At 38.4% G+C, this 27,564-nt stretch overlaps 2 protein-coding genes across 3 annotated transcripts in view; one reads left to right on the top strand and one right to left on the bottom strand.

Moving 5' to 3' along the window:
- Nucleotides 1-624: 624 nt before the first annotated feature.
- Nucleotides 625-24,049, bottom strand: DIS3 (DIS3 homolog, exosome endoribonuclease and 3'-5' exoribonuclease). The gene is made up of 21 exons (XM_074153263.1): nt 23,630-24,049; nt 21,387-21,544; nt 20,452-20,645; nt 20,262-20,335; nt 18,948-19,115; nt 17,878-18,042; nt 16,552-16,665; nt 16,330-16,467; nt 15,113-15,259; nt 14,244-14,360; nt 13,288-13,389; nt 12,564-12,628; nt 12,383-12,467; nt 11,608-11,735; nt 10,660-10,746; nt 9,579-9,735; nt 7,794-8,008; nt 6,382-6,550; nt 5,797-5,955; nt 4,703-4,825; nt 625-957 (listed from the first exon to the last, which is right to left on the bottom strand). The coding sequence occupies exons 1-21, from the start codon at nt 23,876-23,878 to the stop codon at nt 868-870; spliced, it is 2,904 nt and encodes a 967-aa protein (XP_074009364.1). The 5' UTR covers nt 23,879-24,049; the 3' UTR covers nt 625-867.
- A 7-nt stretch (nt 24,050-24,056) lies between these two features.
- Nucleotides 24,057-27,564, top strand: part of PIBF1 (progesterone immunomodulatory binding factor 1) — a 119,148-nt gene continuing 115,640 nt past the window's right edge. The window contains exons 1-4 of one of the 2 annotated variants that reach the window (XM_074153248.1): nt 24,057-24,117; nt 24,425-24,572; nt 24,981-25,296; nt 26,781-26,881. In XM_074153248.1, coding sequence (XP_074009349.1) covers nt 25,045-25,296; nt 26,781-26,881 — 353 coding nt within the window. In that variant the 5' untranslated portion in view covers nt 24,057-24,117; nt 24,425-24,572; nt 24,981-25,044. Of the gene's footprint in view, nt 24,573-24,980; nt 25,297-26,780; nt 26,882-27,564 lie in introns of both variants that reach the window. The other variant, XM_074153238.1, reaches the window with a different exon arrangement.

The raw sequence follows: 27,564 nt of genomic DNA, 5'->3' as shown, positions 1-27,564 counted from the left end.
CAGTGGTGGGAGTGCAGCACCGAGTCTAGGAGCACGTTTACAATTACTTCAGTCCTCACAGCACAAAACCCCATGTTTTGTGACTAGGTAGCCAGGTGATGCAGCTTGCCCATAACAACGCACTTCAAGGCACAAAATGCTTGGGGTTTTTTTTGAGAATTCTAACTAATAATTCTAACTCGCCAGCATCTTGGCAATACACACGGTAACTGCAAAACTTGTTACTTTGGGATTTTTGTGTAACTATCTCAAATATAACTGATGGCTTTCATCCTTTTTTTTTTTTAAGGCAGTTCATCAGGGGCTCAGCAATGATTTTAAATTGCCTTAAGGTCAAGGAGAAAGACTGATGCCCTTCTATGGTATGCTTTCTCTGTCCATCTGTGTATCAGCTAGTCTGGTATGAAAAAGACCTTTCCCAGAAGGAAGTGTTAACATCTGTGGAATTTATCTTTCAAGAGTAAATTCTGTTAGCACTTAAGACCAGGAACTGGCACGATTGATTACTTCCTTCAGTTCTGAGGCGCTAAAGAGAATGTGCCGAAGGCTGAAGAGACGGACTTTTGACAGACTCTTGAATGGCCTAAGGCTGTTAATAAAATACTACAACTCTTCCTTTTCTTTGTAGAAGCATTTATTTTCACCTAAAAGAAAAAACTGTAGACATACTTGGTTTTAAAACCATTGTTCTCCTACATACATATATTCATAAAAAGTTGGGGTTTTTTTTAAAAAAGCCACTTTTACAAATATTAAAAAGTGTAATTAAAAGTAAACAAAATCTGTTCCTAGCATTTTGCCCATAGGGAAAAGATATGTAAATACAAATGATTCATGTGTGACTTCCTATTGACTTTTAATATCCAGCTATTTTTGTAGCTTCTTTTTCTTTCTCTCCGGTTCATTCTTGTTGTTTATCTCTGTAGGCAGATCTGCAGGCACATCATTTCCTAGTATCTGCAGAAAGAAAGGAATTAGAATTCAGAACACTTTTAACTCGAATGTACTTGTACAGACCTTCTACAAGCATGGTACGAACATCAGAAAATTCTGTTAGCGTTCATCTAGAAGAGGGTTTACCATCCTGTAACCATCACAGTGAGGACACTCGGCTGAAGTAAAAGCTGGAAAAAGCTCAGGGAAATAGAAGCAGCAGCCCCCTGATTAAGTTGCCAGCAGTTTGTTTGCACCAGATTATAAGTACCACCTTTTCAGCTGTTTGCCCGGCCTGAGGAAGTGATTAGAAGGCAGGGGGTGTGAATGAGAGGGGTGAAAAAGGGGTCTTAACCTAACAGTTTTCATTTTGCTTTTAAAACAATCACCTCTGCGGTGTTTTCTGAAGTGCTGCTCCTGTCAAGCAGAGGCACGCGAGGCTCAGGATATAGCACTGCAAAAAGGCACTTAGCCTTGGTAAGAAACTGGGAAAACTTTTGAAATAAATGGAAAATAGACTCTTCTCTAAAGTGAGGAACAACAACAATAGAGACAAGAACAGAGGTTCTCTCGATCTGCTTACAGAGAATGACTTGTCCTCAAGGAAGGAGGTCATCAAGAAGTGTGCTATGCTTTCTTTGCGAATGTGGAAATGAGCGGCACTCAAGCAGAGAAGCATGAAGCAGGCTATAATGAAATAGAGTTCACTTTAGCAGGGTTCATAAAAAGATTGGACTGAGCCCAGACACGTGTATGCTCCTCTGCAGTTCGCCCATAGACTCAAGTGCAGTGTCTGATTAGAGACGGTAACAGGCACTTCAGAAGCTTGACGCAAGGACGCTCATCGCTGGGACTTTAGTACCAGGTTATAAATTATGTGAAAGCGACAACAGCATATACCAGTAGAAGAGTCATTTAACTGTATTAGAGTAACACGGGCACCTATGCTGGAATACAACCCATCACCGTAAGCTGAAGGCTATGTTCGGATGGCGAGGATTATGACAACGCTAAGGAGTATCAGAGAGGCTGCGAAAACAGCTAACATGGTAACAAACTACCTTCAATGACTAAACGTCACAAGAAGGCTCAAGACAGAGCCTTGGTTTCTAGGTGCCATAAATGCCTGTATCTTGGAGCAAGTAGTCAGAGAACCCCTAAAAAGGGAGAAGCAACTCTTGCCTGAGGACCTGCTTAAGGGGTTACCCACAGAACAAACCCCATAATACTGATGTCAGTGTAATTACTCAAAACGCATCACCATGGTAGAAGGAAAGAAACCCTAAACCTTCTCATTGCTGATCTAATGCATCTGAAGGAATTTTATGAAGATTTTATTACAGGGGGTTGTAAAAAGGTAAAATGCTGTCAGGGGTGAGATGGTATTTTAAAAAAAGATTCGGAGTAAGAATATGCCATTTATCAATAGAATTTCAAGAGAACAGTTAAAAAAAAGTCAGTAGGGATGACTATTACAAGTCGACAGACATCTTTTAAGAGTGAAAATCCTGTCCAAATGAAGAAGAAATGAGTTAAAATAAACAGCTAAACCCAAAAGACCGAGGAGCAGAAGTAAAAATTCTCTAAGTAAGAGGTGGGGAATGAATTCTTCCTTGCGCCTCCATCAATGGATAGCTTGATGATAATAAAGCTAATTACCTAATACAGGCATGAACAACAGGTAATCAAAGTGTATTTCAAGCACTAAAGAAAATTAAGACCAAAATCAAGAAACTGTTATAAATGACCATCAAAAAAAAAAAAAAAGAAGGTTTAGATCAAACTGGGTAAGAGGAACAGTAGCAGTACCAGGACAAAACACTGTCCATCGCATGGTTCTAAAAGCAGAGGTAAAAGTGTCAGCAACTCTTGGTGTGTATAAACTCATGGCTTAAAACCTGTCTTGGTACTAGAAGGAATGAAAGATGACGCAAAATATTCCCACATAACACCATACAACGCAGAAAATCCTGTATGTATGTCTGTATATACGTGATCCTGTACAGATCTATGGCGTGCTCACATTCAGAACCCTGCATGTGCCTCTGTTCCTCCCAGCTCAAAAAAAAATATCATAAAATGGAACTACAAAAACAAAGGTGACAAAGAGGATCAAAGATAACAAAGATTCCAGAAGAGCAAGAGCTAACATAGTGGATAATAGAAGCATATAGAATTAAGTGGCATGGGAATGGTAAATAGGAATAAAATACTATTTTTCATAGTGTAGGAACTACAGTATCTCATCAAGTATTAGGCATCAGGCTTGAAACAAATGAAAGGTTAAATACTTTTTCATACATAGTGAGTTGTGGAACTTACAAGATAGTGTGGGAGTCAGGAGTGTAAGCTGGGAAAAAAAGTGATTAAACAGATTCACAGAACAAGACTTTATCTACAGAACACAAAGATGTGTATTTCTGGGTGAGACAGTATTGAAGTTGTAAATTGCTGGAACCTTTGAATGGACACAAAGGGAATGATCACTGCATGTGCATCTTATTCCTAACACTCATTCCCCACCAGGAAGGAGGACTAGTAACTGATGCTTGGGATGACAAAGTATTTTGGATTCACCAGTACGGCTGTTCCCGTATCAAGGGGTAAGCTAAAATTATAGCATTGTCTTTGCTGTAGAGCAAGAACATTCACAGAAATTAGTACAAAAGAAGTAGAAGGAAAGGGGTGAGGAAGGGGAAAAAAGAAATCCACTAGCAGTAGCCTTACTTTGTGCCTATTTTCAATGAAGAAAGTGTGTCCCTTGGGGACTGGAGTCATTGCAACAGGAGCGTTCCCGAGTTACGCCCACAACAGCAGCTCTGACAGATGCTACTTGGAGAGGACAAGTGGTGGGCAGCTTAGCAGGTTCATGGGCAGCAGGATGCAAGGTTTCTTTCTACTATAAATTTAATTATCTACTCCCACTCTTAGAAATCATGAGGACTGCCCTCAACTCAAGTTAATACTACAGCTCAAAGATCCGAATATTTACACGTGTTTGGAAACAGATGATTTATCAGAGAAAAGAAATAATGTTTGACTGTATAAACAACACGGACTTCTTGCTTATTTTGGGTTTTCTTTTTCCTTCATGATTACAGATACTCAATGAGTGCAACCATCTGTTTACCAAAAAAGCCACATGTAACTTAATGAAAGTACGTGATCTTGTAATGGCACGCAAAATGCTCAGCAGGCCTGAGGTGTGAGACCAGGTGAAAACCCCAGTGCCCCAGGTGCACTAAGAAGCTAGAATTGGAAAGTCTTAAGACCAGAGACACAAGTTATTGGGACATTACAGGTATTACAACATTATCAAGAGAGAATTTTTATACTGTGAAGTTGTAAGAAAGGACTGCCATTTACAGCCAGCAGTTATACTGAGTTTCCTTCTGAGCCACCCATCACAGTTACACCGTAATTTACTGGAGCAAAAAGAAGATCCTACTGAGTTTTGGCAGATTTTCAAAAGGGAGATTTGATTATGGAACCATGAAATTCAAAAGATATTACTCCAGCAAATCATCATCTCTCCCATCAGTGGAAATATCCCTGATGGGCCCAGAAGGGAAATTTAATTTGGAGCTCTTCATTCTTTTCAACAGCCAGTGAAAGCAGACCTGTGTTTTATTGAGGGTAGATATGAAGCAATCACTACAATCTGCTGCTAAATTGTTTCTTTTTCTTCTGGGTTAAGTTTCAATTTTACCGTATGCTGATTTTTTAAGATTACTGAAGGGTAATATGAATCACAAATCTTGTGCCTTACCTTTGGTTCTACTAACACCATCCGAATTTTCTGATGTTGGATGTTGGAAGCATCTAACATAACGTTCACTTTAACTTTATCAAATACATGTAATGTTGTGTCTTCCACAGTAAGTGACGGTACCTGAAAGTTCAAATTTTGTATAAATACTCACTGCTTACAATGTCTGATATTTTTATACAAATAAATATTTTTTGTAGGAAATTATTAATGTTATGTGTCAATGAAAATGAATGCAAATTACTGTCCTGATTGTTCAGAGTGTCATGATACATGGTATTTTTGCAGTATATACACAGGTAATTAGGTATCAGTAGTTTGTATTAGGTATTAGTAGGCTGTATTACAGTAAACCAATTCCTGTCACAAACTGTTTATTTAGAGTTACAAAGGCCATAGTGACACTACTACTATAGATTAATAAATGTGCCTTTATGGGCTGCATAGAGAAGAGTGTGGCCAGTAGGTCAAGGGAGGTCATTCTCCCCCTCTACTCTGCACTGGTGAGGCCACAACTGGAATACTGCATCCAGTTCTGGGGTCCCCAGTTCAAGAGAGACAGGGAACTACTGGAGAGAGTCCAGCGTAGGGCAACTAAGATGATTGAGGGATTGGAGCACCTCCCTTATGAGGAAAGGCTGAGAGAGCTGGGACTCTTTAGCCTGGAGAAGGCTGAGGGGAGACCTTATTAGTGCTTATATGTATCTAAAGGGTGGGTTGAAGGAGGATGGAGCTGGCCTCTTTTCAGTGGTTCCCAGCGATAGGATGAGGGGCAACGGGCACAAGCTGGAACATAGGAAGTTCCATTCAAAGATGAGGAAAAACCTCTTTACAGTGAGGGTGACAGAGCCCTGGATCAGACTGCCCAGGGAGATTGTGGAGTCCCCTTCTCTGGAGATCTTCAAGACCCGCCTGGATGCAGTCCTGAGTAATGTGCTCTAGGCAATCCTGCTTAGCAGGGGAGTTGGACCCAACTCTGACAATTCCATGATTCCATGAAATGTTCAAATCTAACTAGAACAAATTTTAGTCATTCTGCTCACTTAACAAATAAAAAATTAGAGGTATTTAAGAACAAACCTTATAAAACATACCTCATTGTTGTAATCCAGTCTTGGTGTTGGTTTACCTTTTTCCTCAAAGAAGACTGTTCCTTCTAACCCATACTTGGGAATCAGAACCACAACTGCATTTTTTCTTACAAATAATATATATGCATCTTCATTCACTACTCCTTTGCTTTTGAAGAACAGCTGTAACAAAAGTAAAATACATGAATAAGAAAAAAAGCACTAGAACATTCGTTTGGACTACAAATATACTGGCTTGAAAAAAATAAAACCAAATACAAATAGGTACTTAGTGACAATTAGTGATAATTACAACCATATATTGAAGCAGATAAAAAAAAATCCCATAAACTGTTTAAATTATTACTGTAGTATTAAGCATTCATCATATTTATAAAACACATGAAGTAAAAACAATCCTCAAAATGCCATTATTCTAAATTTTTCAGAACCAGCAATACAATGTTGAAGCTCTTCCTCAAAGAAGCAGCCCTCATTCTTATTGTTCCTGCACACCTACTTGGTTTTGCACAACTCAATGTTCGCTCCCTTCCTTTAAAATCAACATGAATTGTCCCCAGTTAATCCTCACATCTCTGAGTTACTTACCTGTGTATGGAATGCAACAGACGCTCTTTGGGCATATTGAGCCATTTTATGTCGGTAATTGAGATTTTTACATATATCTGCTAGTTTATGTTTATCTAAAAGATCTGGGTAAGTACTGTCTGCTCCTATGGCCACTGCCAGGAGTCGATGTACTATGATGTCAGCATACCTGCAAAGATGAGATTAAATGATCAATGACATATCAAAACATACTTTAAAAAAAAAAAAGTTTCTGAACATTATTTTGTTTTTGTGAGTCTTACAGACAAGAAAGTTTTTTTAATAATGATGGTCTGCTGATAACTCCCTGTATTAACTCAAGCTCACTCTATTTGCTGACCAAAGATACACTCTGCAGAGCTGGAATGAAATATACGGTTTTGTAAGATAAATTCTTTACTATATTCTACCAATACTGTTGAATGTTTACAAATAAAAACCAAAGTTTTGTCTTTGGACTAAAGAATGATGTTTCACTATGGCGGCTTAAGCCACTCCCCTTTCCCATAAACTAGACAAATTTACTGCGGAATGGTATTTCAATGCCATTGATCTGCAAAGCATAATCACACTTGACCTTCTCGGTACATAAGTTTTATTAGAACTTCAGGCAGGAACTTTTTAACAACTAAAATTTACTACTAGGACTCCTAGAAGCTCCACAAATCATTCACAGAAATGAACAGGAATTTAATCCAACTGTAACAGGTTTCACTTGAAATGTTTCTGAGGAGCAAAATATGACAATTATTTTCCTCAAAACTTTCTTGGTCGAAAGAAAAAAAAACACTCCAATTTTCCAAGATGTAGGATTTCATTACAATGCAACCGCTACAGTAGGAAGTTTCAAATTAGCTATGTTTTTATATGTAAAATACAGTCTCCTCAAAATTTAAACACAGCTTCCACCTGAAAAATGACTGGCCAAATTCTGTCTCAGTCTCTGGTTGACTAATATAATGCTAACTGATCCCGAAGTGCATTCCCATGCCTGAGATATACATTAGGGATGTATTTCTCTTATTTTTTGAGTCTCTTTAAAAAATTTTATTAGACCTTAGGAGTCGTAGACAGTGAACACGGGAGCTTACATGAAGACGGATCACCATGTAAAGCCACTGCTGTTTCAACTGACATCTAAAGCTGAACAGAAACAGCATTTTGTTTTAACAGGCTGCCCAGAGAGGTGGTGGAGTCTCCGTCTCTGGAGACATTCAAAGCCCGCCTGGACAAGTTCCTGCTCTAGGAAGACCTGCTTTGGCAGGGGGGTTGGACTAGATGATCTCCAGAGGTCCTTTCCAACCCCATATCATTCCGTGATTCTGTAACATCATCACGATTTAAAATGGAATTTCTTCACAAATAAATCCTTTTTTTTTTTGTTCTCTGAAACTTTTGTAAAATAAAAGTACCTTCTAATAGGTGAGGTAAAGTGGGTGTAAATAGGTGAGGCTAAACCGTAGTGATGAAAATCATTATCCATTCCAGAGCAGAAATAAACAGCTTGCATCATGCAGCGAGTGGCCAAAATTCGCAACAGTGTATTTAGATAGGGGAAGGCCGGAGATTCAGCTTTGTCTAATGATTCCGCTAAAGCCTTAGCTGAATCTGTCTTTATTTCCAAATTCTGGGAGGAGGGAAGAAAAAATTAAAAAAAAGTCAGGTATTACTAGCAAACATTAACAGAGTATAAGCAGAAATGTAACAGCTACATCCATCCATCTTAGCAACTGGCACAGGTATCACATCTGATGGAATGTCACTATTGCCAAAAAAAATAAATTCCACCCATGCACAGCTCCCTCCCTCATTATTACTAGAGCTCTATGGAAAAAGTGAAAAGCTAAGTCAGTCCCCTTGGAATTCAGAAAAGACATCAATTCAGAACTAAGATATACTTAATGTTAACATGTTGGTTTTTATTTCCTTTGGTTTGATTTTTCCATTCCTAGAAGGGATATGAAAAAAAAAAAAAAGAAAGAAAAAAGTATTTATGCCACGCAAAGATTCTCATCCAAGCACAATAAAAGCAGTACTCTACCTTGTTGTACTTACTCCACAACATTATTAAAACTTACACTCGGAAAAGCGATTAGTAACACTAGTACCATATGGCATTTTGTTCTCTGTTTGTCAGTGACCACTGATGAAAATTCGGGTAACATGAAAATACATAATGCATTTTTAATTTTCAGTCACACAAAGTAAGTTTTGTCACAAGATCAGTTGAATGTTCTTTCCTTCCTGTACACCACTGACAACCCAGTATGATCTAGAGATCAAATTATGCCTGTACTATGGTAAAATAACTGTGTACTTATTACACAAGTGTAACAGAAATGTAGTGCATGTGATGGTTGTGTCAGAGTAGTGAAAAGCCACTTTGGTTTATTAAAAGAACATTTGTCCATGTGCAGAAATTTCGCTTTCCAAATAAAATGGTACTTTAAAAATAATTTTCAGAGTACAAGTGAAATCATTATCATTATTTCAGTTTTAGAGCAGTGGAAAATGAACTGGGCTGGGTTTGGGCTTGTCTATTAATCTTACACTGACACAATTTGGGAGTTTCTCTCTTGCCTCCAGAAAAAAAGATGAAGAGGGGGGAGAGCTGAACTGAAAAGAAAAACGAATGCACATCACAATGTCTAGAAAGTTAAAAGTTTAGCTGATAATAAGAGATCCTGAAACTGGAAAAGTCATTTTTCAGTTCAGACTTGTAAATTAGATCAGACTTGTTTCAGGCTAAATTAACCTCTAGCTGATCTAAGGAGAGGATGGAAACTATACATATGAACACATTTTCTTACTTCCTGACTTCAAGAGAGATGTGTTATTTGATGCGATTGACCAATTTTTAAGTACGTAAATAATGTACATGATCCGAAGCCAAAAACTGGCTCAAAAATCACATATGGCTTGGAGAGGAGAAACATTCACAGCACACAAGAGTTTCAATACAAAAAACTTAATTAGTGATTTGCTTTCGTTACCTAAGAAAGGGGTTAAAAAGCACAGGATTCTTCCTTTCACCTAGAGGTACAGTTATCCTGCTACAAGTACCAGCAATTTCAAAGTGTAGCCAATACACTTTCAAAATATTGCTTTCCAACCCTTATTCTTGGGTAAGTGGCCAACCAGAGAGAAAATATAGCTTTTTATAATTAATTGAATTAATTAGTATGGTAAAAACTTGCCTTGGACTTTGCAGCCTTCACAAGGATGTCATAATTTGATGGGGGAGGAGCAGGATGTTTCCGGAGCAAGGCAAACTCTGGGAACTCATCGTAAATTTTTTGTGCTACAGAGACATTGGCAAGCAACATGAACTCTTCAACCATGGAATTTGTTTCTCTATCAACATAAAATATTTTATATTGTTAGAAAAGCATTAAATTATATATCTACTTTGAGTGCCTAATGAAGAAACATACCACCATCCTAACAATATTAAATTAACTAGTTGTTTTGAACATTTATATAGACAAACTTTTTTACGACTAAACAAATAGCATTTAAGTTTCAAATACTGAGTCAGAAGAAAAACTGAAATATTCTAAAATAACTAAAAAAAAAAAACCACCCTCTTTAAAATGTCCCAAAAGATCAACAGATAAGCCCCTTAATTTCTTCCTAAGATTACTGTCCAAAAATCATGCATATGAAGTTTGAAAGCACCATGCTGTACACCGTGAAGTCCTCACAGTATACATAACTTAGTCTAGATTTTAGCACAGAAACTAAGTACTTGTATGAGAGAAAGTAAGTATCTATCTTCAGAAATTGAATCAGTAGTTCCCTTACTAAAACTGCTCCGTAAGATTGTCTGTATCACTCTGCACGTGTGCAATAACTGCTCTGTTGTTCTTAAAAGTTTCAGTAATCCATAACTCCCAAGTTCTACTTTCTCTCCTTTGTTAATACCAGTAAAAGAGCATCATGGAGAAGCTGGTGGGATGTAGAGAGTTTGGACCTTAGTGCTCTGTTAAATCAGTAGCGGAGAAGTTGTAGATGCCCCATCACTAGAAGCGTTCAAGGTCAGGCTGGACTGGTCTTTGAGCAATGTGATCTAGTGAAAGATGTCCCTGCCCATGGCAGGAGACTTTGGACCAGATGATCTTTAAAGGTCCCTTCCAACCCAAATCATTCTATAATTCTATGATTGTCCTGTACTATTATAGGAAGTTTGCACACTATTAACTAAACGCTGCTACTTAAATAGGTCTTTAATTCCATCCCTGCTCCAAATTAATTAACTGAGGAAGATAAAACTCATACTTGAGCTCTTTAGTCTGCAGATCAATAGGATCATGAGTTTCACTGTCCATATGGAAACGAACTTCTGGTGATGAAAGCGTCAAGGCTCTGGAAGACAGTAAGTGGTATTAACGAACTACAGTAAAGCAGACACAGCAGCTGAGTTGCCAGCCTGCACACAACACGTGGGTTTATCATTAAACCATAATTTAAAATCAGCAGAAATGTAAAAAATTAGCAGAAATTAAAAATAAAATTATGGAATCAATGTTCAAATTAGCAGAAACTATGATGCTGACGTGTATCAATAGTAGCTGCTAAAATTTCAAATGCTGCTCTTCTGGTTGTGTTTTTATGACTGCAAGGGAACCATGTTCACTTATCTTGTGAAGGAAAAGTTAACAACTGAAGTTTGTATTTTTGGGGAAATGAAGATAGGCATTTTTATGTAAATCAAAATGGCAAAATTCTTCTCTCTCAAAAGATTTTCACTGGAAAAATGGATACAGAGGACCATTATACAGTTTGACAGCAACTCATAGCGGCCTTCCAGTATCTGAGGGGGGCCTACAGGAAGGCTGGGGAGGGTCTGTTTACAAAGGCCTGCAGTGACAGGACAAGGGGCAATGGTTTTAAGTTGGAGAAGGGGAGATTTATATTGGATATTAGGAAAAAGTTCTTTACCATGAGGGTGGTGGAACACTGGAACAGGTTGCCCAGGGAGGTGGTTGAGGCCCCTTCCCTTGAGATATTCAAGGTGAAGCTCGACGAGGCCCTGGGCAACCTGGTCTAGTTGGGGGTGTCCCTGCTGATTGCGGGGAGGTCAGACTAGATGACCTTTGGAGGTCCCTTCCGGCCTGGACCAATCTATGAATCTATGAATGAATCTATGAAATACCCAGAAGAAAAACAGAGGGAAAGATAAAAACATAACATAACATTAGCTATCAGGGACACTGCACCGTTTACCCATTATCGATTCTTTTCTTCTTCAGAATTTTTGCTAATTTGTTTAGTCCACGTAGGCTGGTAGTAATATCATCATTCATACTTGCTGAATCAATTCTCATCTGTGCTTCGGCATATGTAAGAGAAGCCTTCAAGATGTTAAAACAAAAGAGACATCATGATATGTAATTGGTTACTGAAAAGAAAAACATCTCAAAGTTGGTTCACAATAATACAAAGCTTCACATTCAACACCTAAATGCATGTCATTCTCAAAGAATAATGGACAAACCAGGACAGATCTATGCAAGATATTAAGAAATACCAGGCATTTACAGTCGTTTTTTATGCTAATCATAGATGTATTTTATACAACAGAGGTCTAATTTTCAGAGATATATTAAACACCTACAGAGTCTACTGAATTTAACTTAAAATTACAACTAGCTGGTATATACCACCATATTCAGCAGATATAGCAATATTTATACTTCTGAAATATCGTAACTTATATACTGAAATATCATAACTTTATATACTGGAGTATTATAATTTTATATACTGAAATATCATAACAAAGTACTGCACAAAAACCATTGCAGTCTTAGAGGTTTAAAAGACCAGGGCAGATTCTAGTATTTTCTTTATTTTTAGGATTTAAGCATCATTTTCTAATTCTAAGTAAATCAGTAAACAGAAAGAAGAAAACTTTATTATCAAGTCTGTTGATTGCTGTTTTTATAAAAATGTCTCCAGCTTCTTTTTTCAGAAGTATAATAATATTTATGTGACTAACCTTGGAATTAATAATACTCTTCGTAAATCTGGTTTTTAGAATTTCAGCCTTATGGTTCATCTCCCATATACATGAAAATGCAAGCCTAAGAGAGGAAGAAAGGGAGAAAAATCTGTTAAAATCTACATATAAACATCTAGAGTTTTTTATCAAGATTAAAGTATTGATCATATACACACACCTGTCCACATTAGATCTCAGGGAGCATAAATTGGAACTGAGTAACTCTGGAACCATATCAATCCTCTGCAAAGTAAAGAATAAAAATCATGACTAGTTTATGTCCTGATTTTTAATATACGAAAAGCTTGGAAATATTAGTTATTTTTTTGCTGAGAAAGCTCAGATTTCTGCAAGAAAGCTACTTCCAAAGAAATTAATTCCAAGATCCATTTTAATTATCATTTTTTTAGTAGCAGTTATTTCTGAAAGGAAATTGTGGTCTGTGAGAATTAAGTTAAAATAAACAGGACTAAGTGTACAGTTGCAATGAATACAAATCATAGGAAACAACAGAGATTTAGCTATCACAAGAAAAAACAATGGAAAAGGCAAACCCAGGCCACTTCGGCAATTTCAGACCGATATTGAAGCAGCAGTCCAGTTTCAGGACTACAGGTTATTAATGCTTCAAACAGGAGTTGAAAGGGATATTCTACAGACAATGGACTTAAAAAGAAAAAAAGGCAAGTAAATTTTCTCCCTTTTGCTGTGCAGGCTGAGTGACAGTAAACACCTTCATTTTGATAGACTAAGGAAAATAAGTGCAGCCCAAAGGAGTCTACTTCCTCCCCCCACCCCTTCATTTAGAGATAATGTCTCTACTCCCAAGAATTAAGAGAGGAAAGCATGAAAAATCCAACTGCTTAATTGTACAGAAAGCTTTTTATCTAGAAAACTATTACTTTTTCACACAGATACACCGTTGTTCCTCTTTTTGCTGATTCCTCATCCAAAGCATTTCCTGGGCGAATAAAATGACTGACGTCTGCAATGTGTACACCAACCTAAAAAACAAGCAGCATATTACCCACCTTGCAAACAAGAAATAGTTTTCAACACAAAAGAAACTTTATCAAGTTTTTCTTTACAACCCAATTTACCCATTCCCAGTTCCCTTCAGCAGCTCCTATATTTGAGTGATAGAAATAGTTAAAATCTACCATACTGATATTAAAAAAAAAAGAATAGTTCCAGCAATTATGGAAAATAAAGGCATGCGTACATTTAGTGGAAAGTTCTATTCGTTACCGATGCAACTCTTGCCTGGGGGCTCAAATAACCTCTTTCATTTTCTTCAAGGCTCACTGCAAATTTGGTTTTGGTTGTTTGTTTTTTTTGTTTGCTAGACCTTCCATTTTGGCACATTCTGCTATTACAATTGCAAAATAATTTGTAACAACGAAAACCTGACTAAATCAGATATAAGGGGGTAGAGAGCTGGTGTTAAGTCTGTAGTTTTTAATGCCTTTTTTTATTAAATAAAATAATCATTCTTTAGGCATTACAGCAGTAGCTTCACTTTTTCTACTGATAGTTCCTTACCCTAGCTGTAGATATCCATGTTTATACTTAGCTAAAGCAGCAAATAATTTTTATGTTGATTTCCCATGCCAAAGCAGGGTGAATTTAGAAGACAGTAAATTCCCACTTCTGACACTGATGTAATGCAAATCAACCCCCTTTCTTTATTACCATCTCACAGTTGTGTGAACACCATTAATTTCTTTTCCAATGGATCTGGAGCTTTGCTCATGTCATTTACTATTACTACTACTGCACTGTTCGTAAAATAAAGGAAGTAGGAAATAAATAAAAAAATGACCGGCACCATTGAAAAAAAAAAGGAAAGAAACAATACCTCTATATTTCCATTTTCTACTTCTCTACAATGTAATGCATCATCGATATCTGTACAGCCAGGAGGATCAACACTACAAACACACAGATGCCTTAAGTCTTCCCTGTATTTCATATCCTGAAGTTAAAAAAAAAATTGTTTTCAAGAACATCTTCCATATCAAAATCAAAGTAAAAATGATCATTTGTGCAACGCTATTTGCATGAGATTTTCCAAAGCAATCAACTATTTTCAGAGTGACCTTTTTTTTTGTTTCAGAAAAAGATTTGCAGTAGTATTTATAAGATCAAAACAGATCTGCAGAAACTACAGTGACAGAAAACCTAAGACAGAAGATGATGGAAAATACTGAATTTTATTCTGTTTTACAGCAAACAGGAAGAGAAACAGAATAAACCCACAATCTTTTCATGATCTTAGAATTAGCAGGACCAGGAATCAAGATTTTTAAAGCGAAATTTTGACTGATGTCTAGCTGGACAAATTGTTTAGCATATGACTGCTCTCAACTAACTCCAGCTAAAGTGTATATGTCTAGACACTTGAAAGGAACTGCACACTTTGGAAGCGTCTACCTTTGTATGATGGCTACAAAAAGAACTTTTTTTATATTTTTATTTTTAATGAAACCTGTAATATGATTTGTATCTTAAAATGTCTATCCCTAACAAAAACAGTTTTAGCCAAATCCCAAAAACTTGCAGAGGCCTTGCTTCCATAGGAAATCCAGCTGAAAGTCCATCCTAAGACAAAATGGTTTTGGACAACATTTTTCCTCTGTTTTTGGTGTACTGGAATATCCAGGAATGTCACCGTTTGATTTGAAGGAGAAGGCACAGTAATTATTACAATTATTTAAAACTTATTACCTGTTCTGTAATGCTCCATGGCATTTTTGGTAGGAATTTAAGGACACCCTGGGAAAAAGGCTGATGAGGGACATCATGTTCAAGCAGAAGAACTTCTGTCTCGGTCTCTTTATCTCCAGCACTTCCCAAGTTCTTTACAAAATGACCCTGAGAAACAATATACATAAAAATATATACACACACACAATGCAATATTGTTTACGCAAAAATAAGTATTTGAGACCATTATCTTATAGGTTATTAGTATACTAAATGACATAGAAGGAATTATCTTTCCTTCTTCAGTTAACTTTCTCATCTTTAAGAGCGAAATTTAATTTCAAATATTTAATTAATTCAATAAATCTGAACTTTATACTTCCCCCTTTTCCTAGAATGGGACTAAATTCTCCACATTTAGGACTGCAACAACTCTAAGTGTGGCAATTCAATTTTACAGGAAAGAAAAAACATTCCTGTATAAGCAGAAAAACTAGTAAGGTCTAATTTCTCTATGGGTTTGTGTTGTGCTACACATCCCACTCCCTAAAACGGTAACTCCCCTTCTCATGCGTTTCATCCTCTGCAGTAATGCTGTCTTTGTCTTAACACTCCTTCCATATATTCCAAGTTTCCTTCTTTTCTCTAAACATGGGCGAGACAGCTGTGCTCTCATTCATTATATGCTATGTATTCCTACACAAGCTAATGGAAGCCTCCTCCAAACCTAATGTTCAACACAAATTGAAGCTAGTGTCCTCAGTTTCTCTTACATCCTCCTATACATTTACAAAGAACTTCTAAGAACTGAAATATCTGTAACTCTGCGCCATTAGCAATTTGACTGAATTTGGCCAAGGTGTTCAAAACTACTTGCCAGGGATGGTGATCAGCGTGTGGATGAGCTAAGGCACAGCGAAAGGGTCACATTTCTAGGAACCCAGACTAAAAAATCGTGGTCCCTAGTTAGTCTAAATAAAGCAACTTAGTTAGCACATATATGTTCACTGCAGAACCTAAGGACCAAGCTAAGGACCAAGTATGATAACCCATATCTATTTTCTGGGGGTATGAGTAAACTAAATCATTTAGGGACCATCAAAGAATGGCACTCAACTTAAAATTCACGTCAACACTTTTTGAAATTACTCAGCATTGCAGAAAATAATAAACATATTACCTAAGAAACACATAAAAACTGGGTATATAAGAATTCAGAAGAAAACACTCAAACTTACATTAGGATATCTGGAATTCCTGGGCCAACCATCAATAGCAACAATTATTCTTTGTCCTTCCAGTGTATCTGCTTGTCTTGTTTCTATTCGAATGCGAGGAATTCTGCGATCAGCTGGTGTAAACAAATGGCGCCTTGCCTATTAACAGCCAGAAAAGGAATAAATAATTTCCAACTAAAGAAAAAAAAATCTGCATTTACAACAACTTGATTATTTCATTACCTCTTTGATCTGTGATTTGGAAAGCATGCCACAAAATGGTCGCCAGTTTCGTTTTATAATGCCCACTATTCTTCCTGTAGGTCTCAGCATGTCCTTGTTAACAGAAGTTTTCAGCTGGCAGAAAACACAGGAGTTAAAACCACAAAACTGTCTGAACTCATGGTAACATGTTTGACTACAGCATGTATCTCAATCCTTGGTGGAAACAACTTATGTGTTGCTATAATGCCATAAATTCTATTCTATATTCTATAAATTCTATTCTAACTTCATAAACAGAACTATGCCTCCCTGTGCTTTGCATGACTTTTAGTATTTTTAATATCATAGAATTGTCTAGGTTGGAAGGGTTTAAGTTCACCTAGTCCAACCATCAACCTAACTCTGATAAAAACCATCACTAAACCATGTCACTAAGCATATGTCAACCCATCTTTTAAATACCTCCAGGGATGGTGCCTCAACCACTTCCCTGGGCAGCCCATTCCAATGCTTAATAACCCTTTCAGTGTAAAAATTTTTCCTAATATCCAATCTGCACCTCCCCTGGCGCAATATGTGATGTAACTAATTTGTTGTGTTTTTCTTTTTTTTAAACGGACATCATTTCAGAAAAACAAAGAAAAATAGAAAAAGACTCTGACGAAATGCTATCTTTTTCCGCTGTCTCTACTTACTACACAATTATCTCCATTTTCTTTTCCAACGTATTATTATAATTTTTAGGAGTCCTTTTATGTTGTCTGAAAGTTCTCCAGTAATTCTAAACACAGTAATTAAAAAACATTCCCATGCAATTCAGTGGCAAGATCATGTATTTAAAGAAAAGCAAATATTTGTTGGACAGGGTATACATGCGCGTGCACTACATACACATTAAGCGGAATCACTGCAAGAAACTATAGAATATTTTACAACTGGTTTGAAATATATGCATTGCCTATAAAAGCTGATTGTCATCGTGATACAGCGCTTGCTCCTATTCTAGCAAATACTAATCTGCACATCAGTACGTACCTTTGCATTATAACCTAACTACCACTCAGTAACTTTGGGATTTAGTAAGTTTAACAAAGTAATGTGGGAATTTCTGATTGGGATTAATTAAAAAGTATCCATTTTACACATAATCATGTATTTAATGCAATTGTAGAACTACAATGAAGTTTTATGATTTCCAAATTCACAAGGAGCTTTCAGGAATCAGTATAAAAAGGATGTTAAAAAGTATGATAAAAAGTATAAAAAGCCTAACACTGTCAGGGTATTGCAGATTTCATCCCTCTCTTAGCAGAAGAGTTAAGTAAAAAATTATTTATTCCATACAATGCTTTCCTTCTCCTCTTCCTTTTCAATGTCGTCTTCATTCTGGCCATCATCTTGCAAGACCACTGAGGACGGTGCCACCCATTCATCTTTTGCCAACAGCTCCACGGCTACAATATCTTCATGAACTGCTCGATTTAAATGTTTCAGTCCCTGTATAATTATCTGGATTTTTTAGACAACAAAAAGAAAACGCAAATATTCAACATGATAGCAACAGACGACCCAAATCAAAGCAGTATCACGGAAGAGTATACATGTGTAACAGGCTCTGCATTCTACACATTTTAAGGCATATTTGTGACGCATTTTTTTTTCCTCTGCCTAGTTTTCGTTCAGTACTGATACTATTTCAGAATTGCAATTGCCTCTTTAAAAAGAATTTGTTTTCCCCAGACTTTTTTTTTTTTTAAAAATCAGACAAGCCTTCTACTTTTGCAGGCTAGGGGATTCCACATACTACTGGGAAAGAGGAATAAAAGAAACAGAAAGACAGAGAAGCACCTCCAGCTGCCACCACAAATAGGGAGGGAAGAGGCAACTGCTGCTGCTTGGAAACAGTGTCTGTACAACTGTACCAACAAAGAATCCAGGTGGCAGACAGCTGGGTTAACTGTTTGGAAGGAACAGCCAATCTACTCATCCGCAGGCATGAAAATAGCAGGGGAAATAAAGCAAGAGAGCCCCACAAGGGGCTACAAACTTGTTTTTCTATGTTTCACCATCTATTTCGAGCTAATTAAAAAAATAAAAGAAAATATTATATTAGAGTCACTTGAAAAACTATTAAAAACTAAGATTCAGCTTTATTTTATCAAATACTTCACCGAAGCACAAAGTGTAATTTTAAACACGTTATCCTCTTCTCAAAAAGAGCATAGTCAACATTTCATTAGTCTATATCCACATAATTAAAATTGAAAACAAACAAAAAAGGTCAGAAAAACACAGAAGAGGAAAGATTACTATATTGCTCTATTTTAACACACATCACCACGAAAGAATTAGATTTTAAGTCATTACTGAATCTAATTAAAGTTCACAGCATGAAGACAAAATGAAAAACCGACCTCTTTGTTTTCTTCAGCATCTCCATGAACCCAAACAGTAGCTTCAAGATAATTATCTCTGCTTGCCCTATAAGTTCCTTGGAGGTAAATACCAGATTTTATTCCTTGCTGCAATTTGCTAAGAGGAATATGTTCTGGGAAAATTATTTTTCCACTTTCTATTTCTTTCTTTAGGAAGGAAAAAAAAAAAAAGACAGATATGAAATTTTCACTCTGTTATTTTCATGACTATTCCAAAACCAAGCTCAGGAACGTGACATTCAGGCTAACAAACTCCACGACTGTAACTATGTGTAGACACAATAAAGAAAAACCACTATTAAGCAGTAATTTTCCTAATGAAGCATAAAAAGTGTAAAGAACAGAGAAAGATGGAAATTCGAGGAATGCCTCCTTTTCTTTTTATCTTAGCCTGCAGTTATTAAAAAAGATACTGCACAAGTGACACACTTTTATGGTGGTTTGGATATACTGACTAAACATATACTTAGTAAAGAAAATATTGGCATAGTACTGCACAGTAAAGAGTATGGCAAACAGTTTAAGCGTAAACTGTAAACTATATGAAACATGAAAACACATTATTGTGACTAAACTTTGAAGCAGTCAGAGAATTAAAGCTGAATGAACCACAGCTAACTGCTGAAAAGATAAGCTGAGCTCTCCACTTTCTCCTAACTCTTGCATGTCCCACTCCATTCTGTCAGAACTAATTCTGCTGAAATTAATTTTCCCATTTTTTGGTGGCGTTCTTTTTCAGCTATATCAGTCTTAGGTGAAAAATAAAACTCTTGATTTTGATAAACACAAAGCACAAAGAGATAGAAGAGGATGTAGCTCCTCTTTGAGCTGCAGCCTGCACTTACTTAACTGACAATAAAAATCAGAGCTTTTGATAGAAAATGCTTTTGATCAATAATAAGTTAACAGAAACTTTCAAAAAACAGACACAAACAAACCTCTAAATAATGTACAGTACACACTTTTGTAGTTTTCATTTTGTTTCCGTTATTTCTAATACTTATACACTTTCTTTAACCAATATTATTATCATCTTCACATCAGTTTTCTAAAGCAACTGGCTTTTTACAAATAACTAGACACCTACTAATAGGCATAGAAGCAGCAATAAAAACAGCTGCAATATTTCTTTTTTTCTTTTCAGTTGTCAAAAAGTTAAGTTGCCAAAATGGTAATGAAGTCCAGAATCCTCATATTCTAAACCGATGCTAATAGCCTGAAATATGGTGTCCAATAATATAGTGCAAACCATTTGTGATTAATTTATTTTATAAAAAGAAAATAAAAACATACCCCTTCATCAGATACACAAGCAAGACGATCTAGAAGATCAGGATTAGCTGTCAAGCTTTTTATATACTCCTCACCTATAAAAGCAAACACGTAAATATTTATGCAACAGATGCCTGGGATTTAAGTATGGACAGACTGCTGTGACTGTTTATCTGAGCAATAAATCAAACATACACGCCACTTCACTTACACGTATAAGCAGTTATCCCTTCCTCTAGAGCTTTCTCTTTATTAATTTTGTCATTTGTTAAAAAGATAACTTGAATGTTCTCCTCATCCTCTATTTTCTTCAAGTGGTCATTGTACCATTTTACTGCTACCCGAATGGCTCTGTCATTGCGGTCATTAGAAGTTTCTCCTTGCTTTTGCTCTATGTATGTTTCTCTAAATAAAAAAAAAATAAAAAAAAAAGGGGGGGGTAACAAAACAAATCCTAACATCCATCCATACTTACAGAAATTTTTCAGACAAGCAAGACCAAGACTGTGAGGCCAAAAGAACCACTGCTGTACTAACTTTTATAATACGCGTAACACTCTGTAGGCCACTAAAGGGTCAGGAGACAGAAGGGTAAAGAAAAGTAGTAAGGAAGCACTAACTTCTAATAGAACCTTCTCACTGACGATTGAAGAGAACCTGCATTCAAGATGCTAGAACAATGAATTCAAGATTCCTAAAACTATGATACTGCAGTATTGGAAACTACTTGTGAGCACAAATAAAGGCAAATTAATTGTATCTTCATTTCTCAGAGGTTTCTGTCACTAACTGACTAACAGATTTTTGAATTCTGCTACAGACTGAGCTGGCAATATTAGTAAAGCATTGAGACATGTTTAAAAGGGACACTAAAATGGAAAAGCATTATTCCATTGCACAAGTTAACAGTCGTGCCTGTACACTTAAGTCAGTATTACAATCACCTTTTCATAATACATGCTTATACTAATTATAAACCAGAAAAGCTCTGGAACATGCAACTACTTCCCCATAGGATTGCTGAAAACTATACAGTTCTATGCACCCCAGTCTAATTTTTCTACCTAGTTCATGTTCCAGTTCTGTTTCCCAGTTTCTTTTACTGGACATCAGTACAACCTTGTTATACCCTGTTCCACACCTTACCTGTGATGCTCATTGGTGAAAGAATAGAAATGTTTTTCAGGGGTTTGAATCACGTCCCTAATTCGCTTGTACACTGGTGCACTCCGATTCCTGACTTCTTGTAAGACTGTCTGTAGCACAATGACATTCTTAATAACAGGATCTTCAAGTATATCAATCTGAGGAAGAAAATGGAAAGTAATCAAAATTGTTGTTTAATTCTATCCAATAACATGACTTGAAATATTTGTTTGGTTAACACATAAAAAGCTAACATGAATAATGAGTTGCACTACTTATGCCTTTTTCTCTCACCGTTGGGAAACTGAACAGTATATTCAGTTGCTTCCTCCTGCTTATGGGCAAAAAGTTCTAATAGGATTTTCCAGCCTCTTCGTGACCTGAATTTCGCTGGAGTGAAGATAAGGACTCACTCTGACTCCCACCACATTCAGCCCCAACATACACAGGACTCCAATCAAATTTAAGGCCAGGTGTACACTAGAAATTTTGTTTACCTACAATGGATTCTTTTAAATTATAATCTTTGTAAACAAAATAGATCTATCCACTATCTGACACTAATCCAAGATAATTTAAAGGCTGTCTGAAATATGTCTTTGTGAGCAATACAAACCGTAAAATAGTACCTGACCACTGTTACACAGCTAACATGGACATGCCTGAGCACATGTAGGCTTAAGTTCTCCAAAACCAATCCCACTGTTGCACTGCAATTTTAATTTCCGCAGATTCAAATCAACTGGAATTCTGTTAGCTGCTCTTCACCTTTTCAAAGACCGATTTTTTTTTTGAGGAAATTTGTTAAAAATTTTCAGCACTTTTGTTTGCATGGAGTGCAAGAGAGAGAAACGAACACCCAAAAATCCATGCTCCCTGTCAGGAGAAAAAGATGTGAGCTTCATTTCCTAAGCTTGTGGCAAGGAACTGTGCAAACCCATCTCCAAAACGAGACAGCAGTAAGACTCTAAAAGGCATGGCTAAAAGAATTAAAAGCAATGCCAGACCAAGCTTCTCTGCACCTGATGTGTAGATAACCTAAAAAGATTCAGAGCCATGTTCATAGGGCAAGTAATCCAGTATCATTCTATGTACAAGCGGACATACCAGGCCAAGTCTTACTTACAATCCTGTTCTAGTTGCTAAGTAAAAACTTTTCCTACCGCTACCAAGACTTTCTTAAGCCCGCTGCTCCAGTTCACGGCAAAGTTCCTTAGCACATTCTCAGAGTGCTCTACAGTATGTAAGACGACACCAAGAAGCCCATGAGCAACAAGTTAAAAAAAATCCCTTCACTTGCTGTTTTGGAAAGAAAATCCTTACTTACAACTTTTGGGATGGGTAACTGCTAAAACACAAAAGCGTTGCACCCCTCTCCAGAGTAATCCATGTTAGGATTCGTGAATTACTTGCAGTCTCCAATGTCTGCATGGGGCTATTCTACTTTTTACAGATGCATTCAAAGGCAATTAAAAAATCTAAAAACAGTAAAATGTCGAGCCTGGGAATCCACTGCCTCCCAGCCTGGAGTTCTACTGCCTGCACAGCCCAGACTCAGCCTTTGCACGATTAGTGAAGGGCTGCAGAGTAAAGTCCATCCCATGCTTCCACAGTTGTACAGGGGATGATTTTGCAGCCTCTATTCATTAGCTGAAATCAATACTGCAGTATAAAGAAGCTAAGCCTACAACAGCCTCTGAAAAACAGAATAGGAAAATTTAGTGACCACCTGATCACTGCTTCAGGGTCTATTCAATCTCCTTGCCTGACTTTCCATCCCCATATCAGACCACAACAAGCAAAACGTCGTTCTTTATTCCTACCGTTCAGGCAACAAAACATAAAACTGGTATACAGTCTAAATCCAGCCTGGTGATGCTGAAGGCCTCCTCAGTAGCGGGCAGGGAAAGAAAAGACAACCCACCCAGGGATCGACCGGGCATAAGTAACAACAGCAAGACCCACAGCAGGCGGGTTGGAACAAGATGATCTTTAAGGTCCCTTCCAACCCAAACCATTCTATGATTCTAGGACCCAAGCCCGACAGCGCGTTGCTAAAGGCGCCCCTCTGGGAGCCACGGCTGAACCTAAGGGGAGCGGTGTATCTCACACCCCCAGGGGTTTCATCTGGGCTGGAACAGGCCTTAAGGACCCAGAGGGAGGCGGCGAGCCTTCCCCGGCTTGTGTCTCCGCTGAGGCGGCCGCCGCTTGCCCCCCTCCCGCCGCCGGCGGGAGCCGCTCACCTGGTGCAGGAGGAGGTTGGTGTCGGGCAGGAGGTAGTGGGGCCCGGGGCAGAGGCTGCTGGCGGCGCCGCTGGGCCGGGCCTGCAGGCCGGTGGCGGCGGCAGCGGCGGGGGTGTCGGCGGGGCGGGGGGGGCAGAGGCGGCAGTGGGCGGCGCCGCAGGGGATGTCCTCGCGCAGGTAGTGCTCGCGCACCACCTTCACCACTGCCCCCGCCCGCGTGCGCTTCAGGAAGGTCCGCGAGGTTAGCATGGCGCGCGCCGCCGCCTAGCCCTGCGTATCCGTCCGCCCGCCCGCCACGCGCGGCGCAGTAGGGCGGGGTGGTGGGGGGAAGCTCCGCCTACCCAGCGTGCCGCGCGGGAAGCGGCGCGCGGCGGCGGGGCTCCGCGCCCCGCGTCGCCGTGGTGATGGCGTCGCGCGGCCCCGCCTCGGCCGCTCTGAGGGAGGGGTGGGAAGGCGCGCGTGCGCCGGCGGTCTCGGTGCATGCTGAGGTGAGTGAGGGAGGGCGGGTTCGGCCAAGCGCTGGGCCTTCTCTCCCGGTGCGGTTAGGTGATCGGTGGGGCAGGGTCGGCTCCCCGTTACCGGGGGGGCCCGTTGGCTTCTGCAGAGTTGGGCGTCTGGCAGGGGGAAGAGCGTCTCCTCTAGCGTGGGGAAGGGGGTGGCGTTGCCTTGCGGCGGCGGCCTCCCTCCCTCCCTCCCGGAGAGCTAGCCCCCGGCGGGATCCCCACCTCTCGCCGTAGGGCAGCCGCGGCTGCTGCTGGCCGTGGGCTCCGAGAGCAGCATCTCCTTTCTCTGTAGGACTTTGAGCAACGCGCATTAGTCTGTGCTTCTCTTCAGTACAAGCTGTGGTCTGTACCAAGTGGCTGTAAAAGTAGCTCGCTTTTGGAAAGCTCTAGCAAATTAGCCTGGTGAGAGCAATGGAGTTACATCTTCAGGGAAGACAACGGTGGGTATCAAAGTATTCCTTTACCGTTTTCTCTAGCTGGGGTTGTTACGCCCCTTATTGGGTGTTTTCTGACACTGTATTCCTCATAGCTCTGTAGAGCTTTTGGTGCATGCACATCTGACTGTGAGTGTCAGGTGCACGTCTTGTGTTAGCTATAACATCTTGCTGGTAAGCCTGTTTCACACCAACATTTAGCTTATTGCAGTCAACCCCCTTGGTAGTAATTATTTGGGAAGAGAGTCCTCAGGCAGCTGCCCTTTTAGAACTTCTTAAAATGTTTTTCCTGTGTGAACAAAAACAATAATGTAATCACGTGATGCTGAAAAGTATTGCTTAGTGGTCTGAACTGGTTATTTTTTCATAATGACATAATGCCTTTCACTTAATTATTTTGATTTTTTTTTTCAGCTGATTCTTGAGGGGGCTTATCTCAAAGTACAACTCTAATAAGGTTTGCAAATAGTGAAAGAAAATGTCGTATAAAAGCTCTAAGGAAATCAGGAAAGTAAATATTTCTAGCTCCTTGGAGTCTGAAGATATTAGTTTAGAAACTACAATACCAACGGATGATGTTTCTTCCTCTGAAGAGAGAGAAGGCACTGTTAAAATCACTAAGCAGCTGATTGAACGGAAAGAGTTGCTCCATAATCTTCAGCTGCTTAAAATAGAATTATCTCAGAAAAACCTGATGATTGACAACTTGAAAGTAGAATATTTGACCAAGGTAAGAAATGTTTCTTCTTTTGTCATCTAATCTTTTCTTGTTTCTGGTGCTTTTAGAGTATGATAGACACTTCCATTCTGAAAAGAATTTCTGTGAATTGTGTACTGGAAGCTTACTTAGCTTTTTTTTTTTTTTTTTAAATGAGAAATGGAGGAAACAAGATACGTAAAACTTAGCTGATTTGTCCAACGCATTATACTTATAAATGGATGAGGGGGATTGAATTAGTTTTTCCTTTTCTGAAAACAAAGGGAAAAGACCTGTATTCTTTCAGAAATGATGAGTAATTTTGTCACTGACGTAAGCAACTTAATAGAGCTTTTAACCTGAACTTGCAGAATTTTAGAAAGTCATCCAAATGCTATTCAATGATCTGTTAATGAAGATGTGACTAGAATATGCCAACATGCCTATAGTAGGAGATTTTGTTGTGTACAGTTTCCAATGAGATACATGAAATTAAGAAAGGTGTAAAAGTTTTGCCACGTTTGCATGCAGTCTCCATTTACAACCTATTGTATACCAACAGTGGCTTTCACTGGCTTGCTGCTCTGAGTTTAAGCCTAATTTGAAATCAGCTGAACAAGTAGCTATTTGGCTAAAAAAAAATGAATTGTTGTAAGGTCCCAGTCCAATTGGTCCAGGAGGAGTTTGTAATGATTCCAAGGGTGCAACTGAGACACAAACGAGGTCAGATGCTGTTTGCTGTAGCTATACTATTGTTACCTTAAAATAATGCTAAATGGTAATAGAGAAAAGGTAGAGGTATAGGAAAGGAGGAAAAGAGAAGCAGTATTTCAGAGCAAAACAAGAAAGGTCACCACCAGCAGGTCCTCTTTTGTCTGCGCTGCATGACAACTTGAAGGTCCTCCGGAGTCAACAGCTTCCCATTGATCTATGATTCTCAGGTCTCTGGAGTCTAACCGTGGCGAGGGTCCCATTTGCAGTGGGGTGCAACAGTAATTTACAGTCCCTGTCGACTCATAGTTTGACCAATCAACGTGACAGTTACCTGTGCTCGTCCAATTATTGTCCACTACGGTTGCTGCGTGAGCCCCCCCTGCCTCTGCCCCCTGGGGAGTGCTGGGGCCTGCATGACAGACGAGTTTCTTGGGGCAAACAAGATAGAGTTGTTTTGAGAACCACAGACATACCTCCTTTGCTGTTATATCATGTACACAGGTGGTAGATATCTTGCAGCAAGCGACCTTGGAGACATCCTGTTTTCTGTCAGGTTCTTGTGTCCAGTTTCTCACAACTGTAGCACTAAGTGTTTTTTATTTCTAGTTCATTAGGGCAAAATATGTATTATATTTTATGAAGCCTTAATGTATTTAGATCTCTTGTTAGAAATTGATACTGTACTTCTCAGTGCATTAGGCTCTCCACATTTTTCTTTGAAGTTATTCTTTTTGTCAACATGTTTTAAAAATTACCAAAGTAACTTCTTTTCTTAATTTTATATTTTTATTCTTTATATTTAGATTGAAGAGCTAGAAGAGAAGCTTAATGATGCAATCCATCAAAAGCAGCTGTTGTCTTTACGACTGGATAGTCAGCTGGCATTACAGCAAGAAGATGCTAGGTATGGTGGAAGTAAACCAAAAAAAAACTTCATCTGTAATAACTTATTAATATGAATCCAAATTAATTCATGGACAGTTGTCATGGTCTTACTAGAAAGAAAATAACCTCCATCCCAGCTGAAACCAGGACAACAGTTAATAGAAAACAATGATTATGAATTACAGGAGTAGGATTTCTTTTGCAGATTATATTAGTATTTCCATTTTAAAAATGGAATTTACATATTCGATTTACATATCAATAAACTTGAAACTTGCTGAAGTTTGATTTTGGTTTTATTGTTACCTGGATTCAAAATATAGGAACTTGGAATAAGAATGTTCTTAAAACCAGTGAAGAGTGAAAGGAGTAAGTAGAGGGAGCGGACTTTCCATCAACTTAAAGTGAATTTTTAATAACTCTGCAGCCTGAATGTCTTGGGAAATGTAAGGGGATAATGTTTAGCACTTCCAGTTAGGATTGCTTATTGGTCTGAAGTGCTTTCAGTTGATGATGTAGAAACTTACTTTTCTCCTTGCTTTTCTGAAACATTTTGAGGTAACCTATAGCTGAAAATCATTTGGCTAGCAGGCTTCTCCAAATTACTTTGTCAATTAAATGCTTTAGCACCTGTAATAGGACTGTGAAGGAAGAGCATTACTTAATTTTCTCCTGCTGGAGTAGAGGGTGCACCAGCTTACA

Source organism: Numenius arquata, chromosome 1 (genome assembly GCF_964106895.1).
Source record: "Numenius arquata chromosome 1, bNumArq3.hap1.1, whole genome shotgun sequence".
In the NCBI taxonomy this organism is placed as follows: Eukaryota; Metazoa; Chordata; class Aves; order Charadriiformes; family Scolopacidae; genus Numenius; species Numenius arquata.
The sequence above is the reverse complement of the archived record's forward strand: the minus strand, read 5'-3'. Positions and strand labels throughout refer to the sequence as shown.

Coding starts and splice junctions, on each gene's coding strand:
- DIS3 (XM_074153263.1), bottom strand. CDS start 23,878: ATGCTAACCTCGCGGACCTTCCTGAAGCGCACGCGGGCGGGGGCAGTG. Junction 21,545..23,629: donor CCAACCTCCTCCTGCACCAG/GTGAGCGGCTCC, acceptor TTTCTTCCTCAG/ATTGATATACTTGAAGATCC. Junction 20,646..21,386: donor TTCACCAATGAGCATCACAG/GTAAGGTGTGGA, acceptor TTTTTTATTTAG/AGAAACATACATAGAGCAAA.